Source organism: Cyprinodon tularosa, unplaced genomic scaffold (genome assembly GCF_016077235.1).
Source record: "Cyprinodon tularosa strain WSP-4 unplaced genomic scaffold, ASM1607723v1 ctg58, whole genome shotgun sequence".
Classification (NCBI taxonomy): Eukaryota; Metazoa; Chordata; class Actinopteri; order Cyprinodontiformes; family Cyprinodontidae; genus Cyprinodon; species Cyprinodon tularosa.
This window is the reverse complement of record NW_024039318.1, coordinates 1,024,979-1,036,984: the sequence shown is the minus strand read 5'-3', so window position 1 is coordinate 1,036,984 and position 12,006 is coordinate 1,024,979. Positions and strand designations below refer to the sequence as shown.

Below are 12,006 nucleotides of genomic sequence, written 5' to 3'. Positions count from 1 at the left end.
CGAGCTTAATATAGAACCTTGAAACAAAAGGCACCTCTATGAGCCTGGTTTGTTTCTGTTTTTAACATCTGTATAGAGGTATTTCATTGCTGCTATGAGTCCCATCTCTCATGATAAGCAGGCATTCATATGCTTCAAATAAGGTTGTCTGGTAAAGAAATGTCTAGTGAAAAAACTTGAGGCAACAGTGCAGAAGAGTGATGAAGACGAATGCCAACAACAACATGTCATTCCTCCTCTAAACACAACAGTGTATTTGTGAATTGTTGTTATGCTTAGCAGTGGTCTCCGGTTGCTCTCAGAGCACACAAACTTTGATGAAATGATATTCACTTGGCAGACGCTTTGGTTCCTTTTCTGTTTTTCTCACGGACAAATAGAAAAACACAACCGGATGCTTCAGGATAAATAAAGCATACTGTAAAACCTCATTAACCACATGAATAAAGTCGGCTCAGGTGCATTTATCATTTGGTTGGTTGGGATTTTTTTCTGCAAAATATAAAAAATGTATATATTTCCGGGATTTCAGCTCTATAGTGTGACTTAGAGTTTTGGGGGTTTTTTGCAGCCAGGTCGTGCAGTTTATGGGAACAATTTTAAAACTAATCTTTCTTTTCTAAAAAAAATTATATAGAATTTAGGCTGGGATATATGGGATTGCTTTGTGAAATATACTTCACTACATCAGCCTGGTGGTGGAAGGAAGAAATCACACCTTGGAGCTCCCTGTGATATGAAAGGATTACACTTTAAAGCCTCACTTTGATGCCAATAAAATCTTGTAAAACTCACAGTGTCAACTCTGTTTTTCAATTCAACAGAAATATAGGCCAAACGTATCCTTGCACATAAACACACTGCCAGACATGGGCAGAGCCGATCACTGATTGCTGCTGATGCCTCTCCTGTTTAGGCTAATTTAACTTCCTCTGTTGAATTGATTGGACTCACTTAGTGGCTTTGATCCAATTATAACCAATCTCAGACAACCTTAAAGCCCCCCCCTTCCCTTGCTTCTTCCAGCCTTCCCATGTGTGCAGAATCGACAATCACCATCTGCACAGGTGTTCCCGGTCCAGCCTTCTGCACAGATGCAGCTGAAACTGTTCGGGTCTTCAACACAGGTGGCGCCATTCATACATGGAGATGACAGACATGCATGTTCCACTGAGGGGAGGAGAGACACAGAGAGAGTTTTTATTATACTGTTTATCAATTTATAGGGAGTTGTCTATTTACTTTTGAAAGCTAGAAGCCACAGTTTTAAAAGCAACACAAATAAGTAGGAATTAGTCATTAAATAGATAATTTTTAAAGCAGATAAATCACTGGAAACACACATTTCTAAGCCACAGCCCCAAAAAATCCCCACTACAATGCTGTGTTTACATTGGTTTTGCAAGTGTCTATAACTATAGAAGGAAAACACATAGTTTTCTTCATAAAAACAATGTAGAATAAATTCTTTCTTTTATTGTTATATTTCAACCATGGGAATGTTACCACATGTCTGTAAAGCATGTTTTGGATTGAATGAGCTTTAAAATTGCTGCACACTTAAAAATAGAGTACAGTTGTTTGTCAAAAGAAGCAACAGAAAAGGGTTGTATACGAACAATGATACTCTTGTGTATCCAAAGATAAGAGATGAAGTAACAAAACAGATCTTACCTTGTTTAGATTTGCTACCTTTAAAAGAGTCAACAGCTAAAAACCTGGGTTAATTGTGGGTGGTGTTTGCAAGCTTAGTTACTTAAGTAAAAAAAAGTATTTTGATATAGTCTCTTACAATCTGTGTATTGATATGTAAAGAATCAATACATAATCTGAAGGTTGCATTTCTAAATTAATCAGTAATTGCTTATTAACTGTACAACTCCTCGCTTGGGTGAAGGAGGAGATGATAGGAAGACGGACAAGGGTCAGCACCCCCCTCCTTCATCTTGTGCAAAACAATACCCATTGTCACTCATGTGCAATATTCTTCTCTAACTATGCAATGACACATGCCAACTACTGTGTAGGCTGTGTAAGATTTTACTTATTTATAAGGTCAGTACATCTCTGCAGTGCAAGTGCAATAATCCAAGTCAACTACTGTGTAGTACAGGGGTCACCAACGCGGTGCCTGTGGGCACCAAGGGGCCCTCAAGGGCCACATGGAGTGCCCTCTTCGTCTTCTGAAAACAGAAGAACTCACTCAGTGGGTTAAGTTTAATTTTTTTTTATTCTGTTGCTCTTCTTTTTAATAATTTATGTATTATTTCATCATGTTAACTATTTCATCATATTTCAGTGGTTTCAAAATGACAATATTAAAAAGAAAATTAGAAATAAATACAAGAATAAAATAAGAATAAAAATGAGTTCATTGGTCAGTATTGGTAGCCCTTTCTATGACTTGGTAGCCATGAAGTAGCCCTCAGCCTTAAAAAGGTTGGTGACCCCTGGTGTATTCTTTCCTTTGCTCTCTACTGTGCAGATATTTTTATATCTAAAGGAAACGTATTACAGGACATTACAACTTTTCTTATGTTTTTTTGTATTTTATACACAATTTTTATATTGTCTGTTGTACTTTTATCTTTAATGGCATCTTGCTTTAACTCTGCCCTTTGTCCTCTAAATAAGCTACTGGAAACAGAATTTCTCTGAAGGAGTAATCCCAAGGGATAAATAAAGTTGAGTCTGAGTCTAAGCCTAAGTCTACTTTAAATGTTCCTCATCCATGTTAACCTGAGATGTTTAACTACAATAAATACTTTCTTTTTTAATCAGTGTTTTAGCCAAGTGGACAATAGATTGTAAGTGAATCCATAGACTTCCCTTTCATCTACCACATGTGTAGCAAATGAACATTTTGGTGAGAATAAACCGCTGCAGGACTTCTGGAGCCTGAATGTTACATATGGTCTCTATAAATGTTTTGAAAGCTACATTAATTGTAGCGCAGTTTAACATTCATCAGCAATGTGACCTTTGTGGTGAACACTGGTGCCTGTGTTTAGTCTTCCATATTTAACATTTCCATTCTGCCAACTTTTTGGCCTCTTGGCAGCTTTAATGCTTTATTTTTCATATTTCATGAATTTGACCTTAAAAATCAATATAAGTATAGTGATACAAGCTGTAAAAATCAAAGAGAAGAAGAAGAAAAAAAAAACTGATATGTGCAATTCAATGTGAATATTGAGCTGTGTTCTCCTTTATTCATGCTCTGTTTTCTGTGTATGTCCTCTGCTTCTGAAATTTTTTATAGTAAACAATGCGTAGCAGCTCTCACCAATGTCACAGTTGCGCCCTTTGAAACCCTCCTGGCAATCACACTTATACTCGTTTGGCTCTGTGTTGGTGCAGGTCCCACCGTTTTTGCAGGGCTGGTGTGTGCCACAGTAGTTCAGATCTGAAAACACGAACACATGTTTTTACAAAAGCGCATAATTTTACAGCACAAATAGAAAAAAAGCTCTTAAACTGAATTCATGGAGGTGCTAAGATAAAGACCTTTTTCATTTCATTCTTTTTTAAGCTTCAGGGCTTTTTGTTTCCCATCTTAAGGAAGAATAAAGTAACATCTTCCCTCATTATTTTCTTTGTTTTAAAGGTTTCTCTGTTTCACTGTAATTTTTTAAGGTGTTCATCTGAATTAACCACACCTAGCAAAGAACATCAAGCTTTGAGTCTCTCACAATCTTTTTACCCAAGGCTATCGCCTTTCCTCTCCACAATACTTTGTCCCCTAGGCGCACGTTTGACTCCCAGCTCCCACTTTGGGACAGAGGATCTAAGTTTTCTATATTCTGCCCGGGAAATTTTAGAGGAAGGAGGGTGAAGCCCTCAGGTACTTTTTTTTATCTTCTTCATCCATAAGTCATGTGTGAAGAACCATGCCTGACAAACTAAGAGCACACCGTTTTTTTCCCCCTCCCAGACAGGCAAGATTATTCATGGTCAACATTCAAAGCTCTGTAAAGCTTTATACCTTTTATAGGATTTATGTTTATTTCAGGCCTGAAGAACCATATTTGTGTGAACTACAGAATCTATAATAAACAAAAAAGGTGTCCAGCTTATCAAAAAGATCTTAAAGAAGAGTAAAAGTTATAGGAAGTAATAAAGAAATATTCATTAGGTGGCAAAGTCCTACACCATTTAGCAAAACAAAAAGAAATCAGAAGTGCAGTAAGAATAATTACATCTGAAACTGGTGAAAAACAAGCATTTCAAGAAAGGATAAGCTAGAATGCACAGAGGTAAAAACTAGAACCAGTAAAAGACTATTGACATGCAGGTGGCGCAGTGGTTAAGAAAGAGTATTATAGAATACATAGTTTATAAACAGCTATGATTTGAAAAGCACTCTATTTTTTCATAATTTGGTCGAAAGTCTTTTCAATAACATTACAGACTGGTATTTTCTCACGTTGTGTGAGGCAGAGGAAAATCTGGACTTCCCCTATTGGTTGCTGCGCACAGCTGGGCTGATCTCTAAAAGAGAAGACAGCCACTACTTATAAACTACGTGAAAAAGTACATTAATATGTGCCATAATGTTTGAATATTTTCACGACACCAGAAACAAATTTAGGTTTTCTTTTTAAAAAGGCTAAGGCATTAGCTGTGGAGCAAAAATGCTGACAGGTAGTTGGGATGAGCACAGTGGAGGTTTAATAATAAAAGAGAAAACCTACAGATGTGAAACAAGGTGAGCATGACATGGTGTAGAGATGTGTGCAATAAGCGCTTAAAAAAACTCAGAACCTAAAAGCAGAGGCAGAGTTGGAAAATGAAGAAGGAACCAGAAAAGCAATCAGAGCACATGTGGTGCAGCTGGCAGCAGTAAAATAGAGAAGCTGACAGAGGGAAGGCGAAAACAAAAAAACACAAAGGGAGCTGAACAAATAGGGAAAGACAGTGTTAATCAAGGGTAAAAGACTAACAACAGAGAAAGAAAAAAAATCCATTTGGTCACAGAACAGAATTAAAAAATAAACTAAGACTCTTTACCAAAAAAAAGCACCATTTAGAAAAAGATTATTAGAATCCAAAGTTTACAACCAAATACATTTATCATTAGTAATGTCGTTTTGTTAAAGGGACCGATTTACATACTTTGACTTACACAGTATCTAATGAGTATGATATTCGCCATTTAAAATTAGTAATAAGCTGCTAGCAGATGGTGTACAACAATATTCATGTATACTGATTGTGCCCAGGGCAAAAATTATTTTCATGCTTAAAGGGACTAAATAAACACTATCAGGATGAACAAGTATATTTACATTTTTTTTTTTACATGAATTAGCATATTACTAGAGCTAAGAACCTCATACCAACCAAACCCCATTAGAAACAATGATAAAGATAAGACATCACAGAACAAACTATGTGGAGGAACTTAAAGCCTTCAACCAGATTTCTTCTTATGCAGCTTCATCAAGTATATTGCAAAAATTAATTCATATGTTGGATTGCATAGCTTTACTGGAGCTTAATATTACTATACACTCTACTCCAGAATCTCTATTCAGTTGTAACCAATAATGTTAACTTTAAGAAATTAATAAAAGAGAAATTTTTTTTATCAAAAATTAGTATCTCAAATAAAAAAATTTATCACATGGTGGGTTGGTCTGTACAGAGGATTGAATGGATTAAATACATAATGTAAGGTTAATGTGAATATCAAACGAGATTACGCTCTTGTCAGGTTGAGTGGAGGTTCCAGAGATGGAAGCTCAGGTGGTTTCTTGCAGGTTTAATAATCCAAAAGGTGGCAACAGAAGCAAAAATCCAAATTAACAAAATACAGAAACCTGAAATCCAGGAGATTTCAGGGGAAAAAAACACAAGGGGCAAAGAATCGAACAGGAGGTGTATAAATGGGAGACAGAAACAATAGGAGGACTAATTGGCAGACGAGGAACAGGTGTGGGAAGAAAAATCTAGAAGGGAGCTGAGAGAAGGAGACTGACACAAGAGGGCAACAGAGGGTTAACAAGAAATACATAAGAACTAAAATATAACCAAAAAGAACTAGAATAAAACTAAATGGAAATAACACCAATGAAAACTCAAAAAGAAAACTTAAACAGAACCAAAACCATGACAGCTCTAACTAGATAAACAAAGTAACTTTTACTTTTGGTGGTCATTGAACATGGCTGGCTGCTGTTTGTAACTAACTTTGACTTTTATTTAACATTTCTGTATATTATAAGTGCAGTGATGTATTGGTGCGTCTTTTTATTGCAGAAAGAAGGACCATGCATCTATTTAAACAAAACTATGCAGGGTATGGTTTAAAAATGTTCTCAGCACCTATAGATACTTCAAGCTTTGTTTACGCAAACAAAACTGCTTAAATATTTTGTATGTCCCACCTTTGTCACACAGAAGGCCTCCCCAGTTGACGTCACACACACATTGCCAGGGCTCGGTGCAGCTCCCGTACACACAGCCTGGAAACGTCACACACTGATCACACAGAGGACCTTTCCAGCCGTAATGACACCTGAAACATAAACAGATTGCATGATTTATCAGATATATTACCCTGACATAATGTGTTATTGAAGATAACATGTACCACATACAATATTTAAACCAATTCAAATATCTTTGCACTTTGCTTCTAAGCAACCAGATTTAAACGTTGGCTTTTAAAATGGATTTGATTTACAGTTTTCTTGGCTTATGAATGTTTCTCAGAGTTTTTTATACACCCAGATTTTTTTTTTTCTGTCAGATTTTCATTGTAGTTTATTTTACGTAACATGTTGAGGAGTGCTGCTCAGTGGCGACCCAGGGTCTTTCTGCATGGAGTTTGCATGTTCTAACTGAACATGGGTGGGTTCTCTCCGGGTACTCCGGCCTCCTCCCACAGTCCAAAAACATGACTGTTAGGTTAATTGGCTTCTCTAAAGTCCCCTTAGGTGTGAGTGTGTGTGTGAATGGTAGTTTGTCCTGTTTGTCTCTGTGTTGCCCTGCGATGGAATAGCGACCTGTCCAGGGTGTACTCCGCCTGTCGCCCTCGTGACCCCACTTGGGATAAGTGTGTAAGAAAATGGATGGATTGACGTTGAGGAGTGTTTATAAAGACGAGGAAAAGCAGGAAATGTTCAATAAGACATCTTGCGAAAGTCTGGAGATCAAAATCACTCTAAAATATACGAGAAACTCTGACTGCCAGGTAGAGCTGGATAGAGTAGCCAGGTACAGTACTTGATGTGAGGTCATCACTACTAAAACATTTAAGTAGACGATATAGCTGAGTAAAAATAAAGCTAGATCCACTTTTTTTCCCCCGAAGAGTTTCTCATGGAAATTTAACTAGTTGCTACTTATGTCTGCTGATAGGCAATAATCTATTAATAAATTAGGGGAGATTTATTTTATTTATTCCAGCAGTTTTAGAGGAGCTTGAGTATCAGAGTGAAAATACAAACCAATGTTTTTAGGGGATTCAGTAACTTACTTGCATTCTCCAGGCACAGTACAAAAACCGTGGTTCTGATGGCATCCCTGCCTGCACACCGCTGTGAAGCAAGCACACACAAAAAAATTATTCACTTAAAAAAACTTTAAAGATTACTTTTTAGCAACGAAATATGTTCACATATGGAACTTATTTATTGCCCCTTTAATGAAAGGGGTCATTAAAGACAAACATTCAGAGTTAGTAGTGAGCTAGCTTAGAAATGCCCACATAGTGATTTGTTTCTGAAGACTAAAAAAATCCCTTCATAGACACGATGGGTAACATGCAGGAGGTAACGGAGGGGAATGAATCTTTCAACTTCCTGCTTCTGTGTGGTCCAATCAGCACCATGCTGAGGAGGAAGGCAGACTGAGTGAGACGGGCGAGGTGGGCAGAGCTGCAGGATGTCCTCAGACTAGCAGAGTGTCCTTCCCTAGTTTCCACTTTGGTTTCCTCCATTCACTCTTACTAATGCAAAAAGTTGACAACGTCAAGAGGTCACAGAGACGGGTCATCCATCTGATGAGTCATGGTGTACAACATCCCACATCATTGTAATTCACTGATGTAGAGAAGAGTGTGATACTTCAATGACATCAGCAGGAGCAGTCATTCATGGGGCTGGAGCTCCCTTTGTCGCAAGACTATAGGACTTTAAACTAAGATTGAGGGTTTTTTGAATAAAATTAGACTTGATTCCACTCTGCACAAGCCAGATATTAAAAAGATAAATATTATTTTTATTGTGTTTAATCAGAGTCCAAAGGCTTTCCTCATGGAAATGAAATAGTGAAGCATTACTATTCTCACAGAAGACCTTTTTTTTTAAAGATTACTAAAAAGGAACCATAATTCATGAATGACAGGGGAAAAGAAAATGTTAATACATTTAAACCAAAACCAAACTTCTGCTTTACCCTCTTTGCACTCTGGTCCTGTCCAGCCTTCCATGCAGACCTTGGTGCCACTGGGGTCACAGCTGAAGTGGCCAAAGAAGTCATCTCTGGCTCGGCAGAACTTGTTGCAGAAAGGCCCGTAGTAATTAGAGTCACAGCGGAAGCGAAGCCAATACTCCAGGCTAAGGATCTGTCCATGATGACGGTATGTCTGCCACTGTTCACCAGGATTCAGCATGGAGGAGAGGAGGACTCGCTCAATCAGCTGACCTGAAGGAGGACGGAACAGAAGAAAATCTCACTCATCCAAACATCTTTATTCTGAGGCACCAGTGTCATGATCTATAGTTTAGACTTTATGATATAGAACCAAAGATAGAGCTAGTGAATTTCTCCACTGTGAGATCAGTAAAGTCTCTCTTTTCTATGAAGAAAAAGTGGGGAGATGTTTGGGAGAGTCAAAGAGACACTCTCAAGGCTAACACAGCTAAACCAGCTGTTAAGTATCGTGGGGGAAGAAATGATAAGATCTATTTTGCTGCTGTGCTACTCTGGCATCTTACAGTTGGGGAAATAAAGAAAAGGAAGGCCTAAATTCACATGCATTAATCTGTGCTCAAATCAGCTGCGACTCTGCTGAAAGCTGGACTCAGTTCGTTGGTCCAACATTACAACTAGCCCAAGTACAGACTAAAACCAGGGATCTTCAACCCAAGCCCTACAACGTATTTATAAACTATGCTGAAAAGCTTGGTCTGCATCAGTACATCAACCATTAAAAACAAACTCTACAATTTCTCCCAATAAGAGTCATCAAGTGTCCTATTAGAAACTGGTTGGTGGTTGCAAAAGGTACACTGTCAATTAACCAAAAATGATTTGGTGCATTTAAATATTTGTTAAAGTGGGGTAAAATGTTTCATCTACGAGGGTTAAAGAAAATTTACATTAAATTAAAACTTATGTGCCAAATTTTTTCTATAAAACCATTAAAGTTGCATGCCATATCATCATAAGCCTGCTCTGAACTCTAATTCTATTTAATGTCCTTCCAAAAAACCAGGTGTTGGTCGAAGAATCTTGGTGATTTCTAAGGCTCTTTGAAAGTTTTATCCTGACTTTAATTGTTTTTTCTTTAATCAGTAAACATAACAAGGCTTACGAACCCAAAGGAAACAATGCATGATATTGTATTAGCAAGTAAACAACTATAAAGGGGAACTTTTGATTCAATAATATTTTAATCACCACTTTATAGAAATAAATTGTTGTTATCAGTATTGTAGGGTTATTTTCAGCAGGTTCTCTATGTTGCTAGCAGTCAACATAAACACTGTCTTGCAGCAGATCTGGTAAAGCTTTTGATTGTCAGTCTTCTGAAGAGGATGTTTGTGGTTGTCCACACTGTTCTTCATTTCATAAAGATTTCATCATTGTGAAATTCTTTTTTATTAGCTTGTCGAGTTTCTTGAAACCAACCAGATGATGGCAGAAGTGGACACACTCTCCACAACAGACTGAGAGAAGATATGCAGCGTCTTGATGCAAACACTGCAGGACTTACATTTCCTTAAGAAGCACAGTTTGTTCTGTCCTTTCTTAATAGCAGACTTAAAGTTAAGCTCCAAGTGAGTTTGTTGTCCAGGTAAAAAACAAACTATTTATACCCTTCCACCACCTCCACTTCTTCTCCCATGATGGTAACAGGATTCAACTGGTCCTTGTTTCCTCTGAAATCTACCATCTTGTTTTATTGATATTCAGGATCAGATGATTGTTTCCACACTATGCCACAAATTGATTCACCTGGTCCCTGTACTCAGCTTCTTATCCACCTTTGATGCACCCAACAACTAAAGAGTTATCTAAGTATTTCTGCAGATGACATGACTCTCTCCGGTAATGAAAGTCAGAGGTGTATAGAGTAAAAGAAAAGGTGAGATTCCCGTCCTCTGTGGTTCTCCTATACTGCTGACAACCTGGTTAGACATTTGAGCATTCAGCCTCACAAACTGTCATCTTTTTGTCAGGTAGTTTTTTATCCAGGTGATCACTGTAGATTGAAGTCTGTCTCTACTCATGCCCCTGCAGCTTTAGCTGTTAAGTAAACTTTTGATAATACAAATATGTTTCCTCTAATGGTAATAACTCTCAGCGGTGTGTAGATATTATAAGTAGAATAGAAAAAAATTAAACTTTCATGAACTTGCATGAATTCCACTTGACACAGAGAAGAAGAGAGGAGAGAACAACAGAAAGGGCTGTACGAGCCCCCGGGCAACACTGGAGCAAAAGCCGCCACTTCTGACCCCTGGAGGGGCTTTCCCAGTGGCACTATTATTCCCTCACTCAGTTATAATGCTCCCTGACAGGGTGTTAACATTCAACAAAAGTGGGAATATGTGCTTCAGTGTATCCTATATGTGTCTATATAAGAGATAATGAGAAAAATTGGATGGCTGGGTGATAGTTGCACAGAATAGGAAGACCTACTGAAGGGAAGTTAGAGTAGAGTGTGAGTTTTTGTACTTAACTCAGACAGCCAGAGGCAAAAAGATCCAGAGACTCAGCAGCTGTTAGCACACACATAAACTGCCTGATGGAGAGATGAAATCACTGAGGCAATGAAAAAAAAACATTCAGGCGGGCTTCACTGTGAGTGTGAACTGAATTCTCCAGTGCCTGCAGTCAAATAAGAGAGTCCAATACTCCACGCGTCAATCAGGTTCAGTGCACCTCTGATTTTACCACGTTTTATAATATCGGAAATGTCAAAGGGTTAATTTTATCATTATTACTTCTCCACTAGATAAGATGAAAAAAATTATATAATTAGGACCCGACACAGTGGGAAGATGGTGTAAAACACAGTATGATTTTCTTTGTATTGTAATTAGATCAGACTGCTTAATAACAAACAAGCTCCTTCAGGTAGGGATGTTAAAACAGCAGGTAGAAGAAGCGATAATCCTCTGTGGCAATCAAACTTTACAGATATATGATAACGTGTGTGTCTGCAGGTAGTAAAAACTCTTAAACTACTCCTCCTGCTCTTAGCCTTTTGCCCTTGGAAGTGTCTGAGATATACCCGCAGGAAAGAAAACACCCGCGTTTACTCTTTATTCCAGATCACCTGTGAACAAATCAATACACCTGAGGATGCAGATGGATCAGACGATATTGTTTTGTCCCACTCTATTCGATGTAGGCAATTCATGTGAGAGCTTTCTTTTCAGTTTAGCCTATCTCATTAATATTATTCTCACGTGAGCAAAGGCAGTCACACTAAACCTGTTTTCTGAATGCTATAGACAAGCTGATCTAAATTAGAAAACTTCCAATATTGGATTTAAGTTTCTTTTCACAGCTTTGTGCCAGCAAGCTCTGCATCAATAGTGTTCAAATCTATTTGAATGCAGCAGAAAGTCTGCAGGCAAACAAGTACAGTAAAGTAAATTCAGTCAATCTTAACGCAAGACAGGAGGTAGTTTAGAGGAGCAGTCTGTACATCCATACAGTACAGTACCAACATTATCTTGAACTTGAACTGATATTGACAAAATTTTCCAATTTCATCAAATAAACCAAAAAAAAACTTAGAAGAAATCCTAGGCCAAATAAATC

General features: G+C 37.8%; 1 protein-coding gene across 2 annotated transcripts in view; it reads right to left on the bottom strand.

Moving 5' to 3' along the window:
* LOC119797334 (protein jagged-1) overlaps window positions 1–12,006 on the bottom strand; it is a 73,091-nt gene that overhangs the window by 14,797 nt on the left and 46,288 nt on the right. The window contains exons 4-8 of one of the 2 annotated variants that reach the window (XM_038306379.1): window positions 8,404–8,652; window positions 7,484–7,544; window positions 6,390–6,520; window positions 3,287–3,406; window positions 1,057–1,170 (exon numbers count right to left, since the gene is read on the bottom strand). In XM_038306379.1, coding sequence (XP_038162307.1) covers window positions 1,057–1,170; window positions 3,287–3,406; window positions 6,390–6,520; window positions 7,484–7,544; window positions 8,404–8,652 — 675 coding nt within the window. The remainder of the gene's footprint in view (window positions 1–1,056; window positions 1,171–3,286; window positions 3,407–6,389; window positions 6,521–7,483; window positions 7,545–8,403; window positions 8,653–12,006) is intronic. The other variant, XM_038306380.1, reaches the window with a different exon arrangement.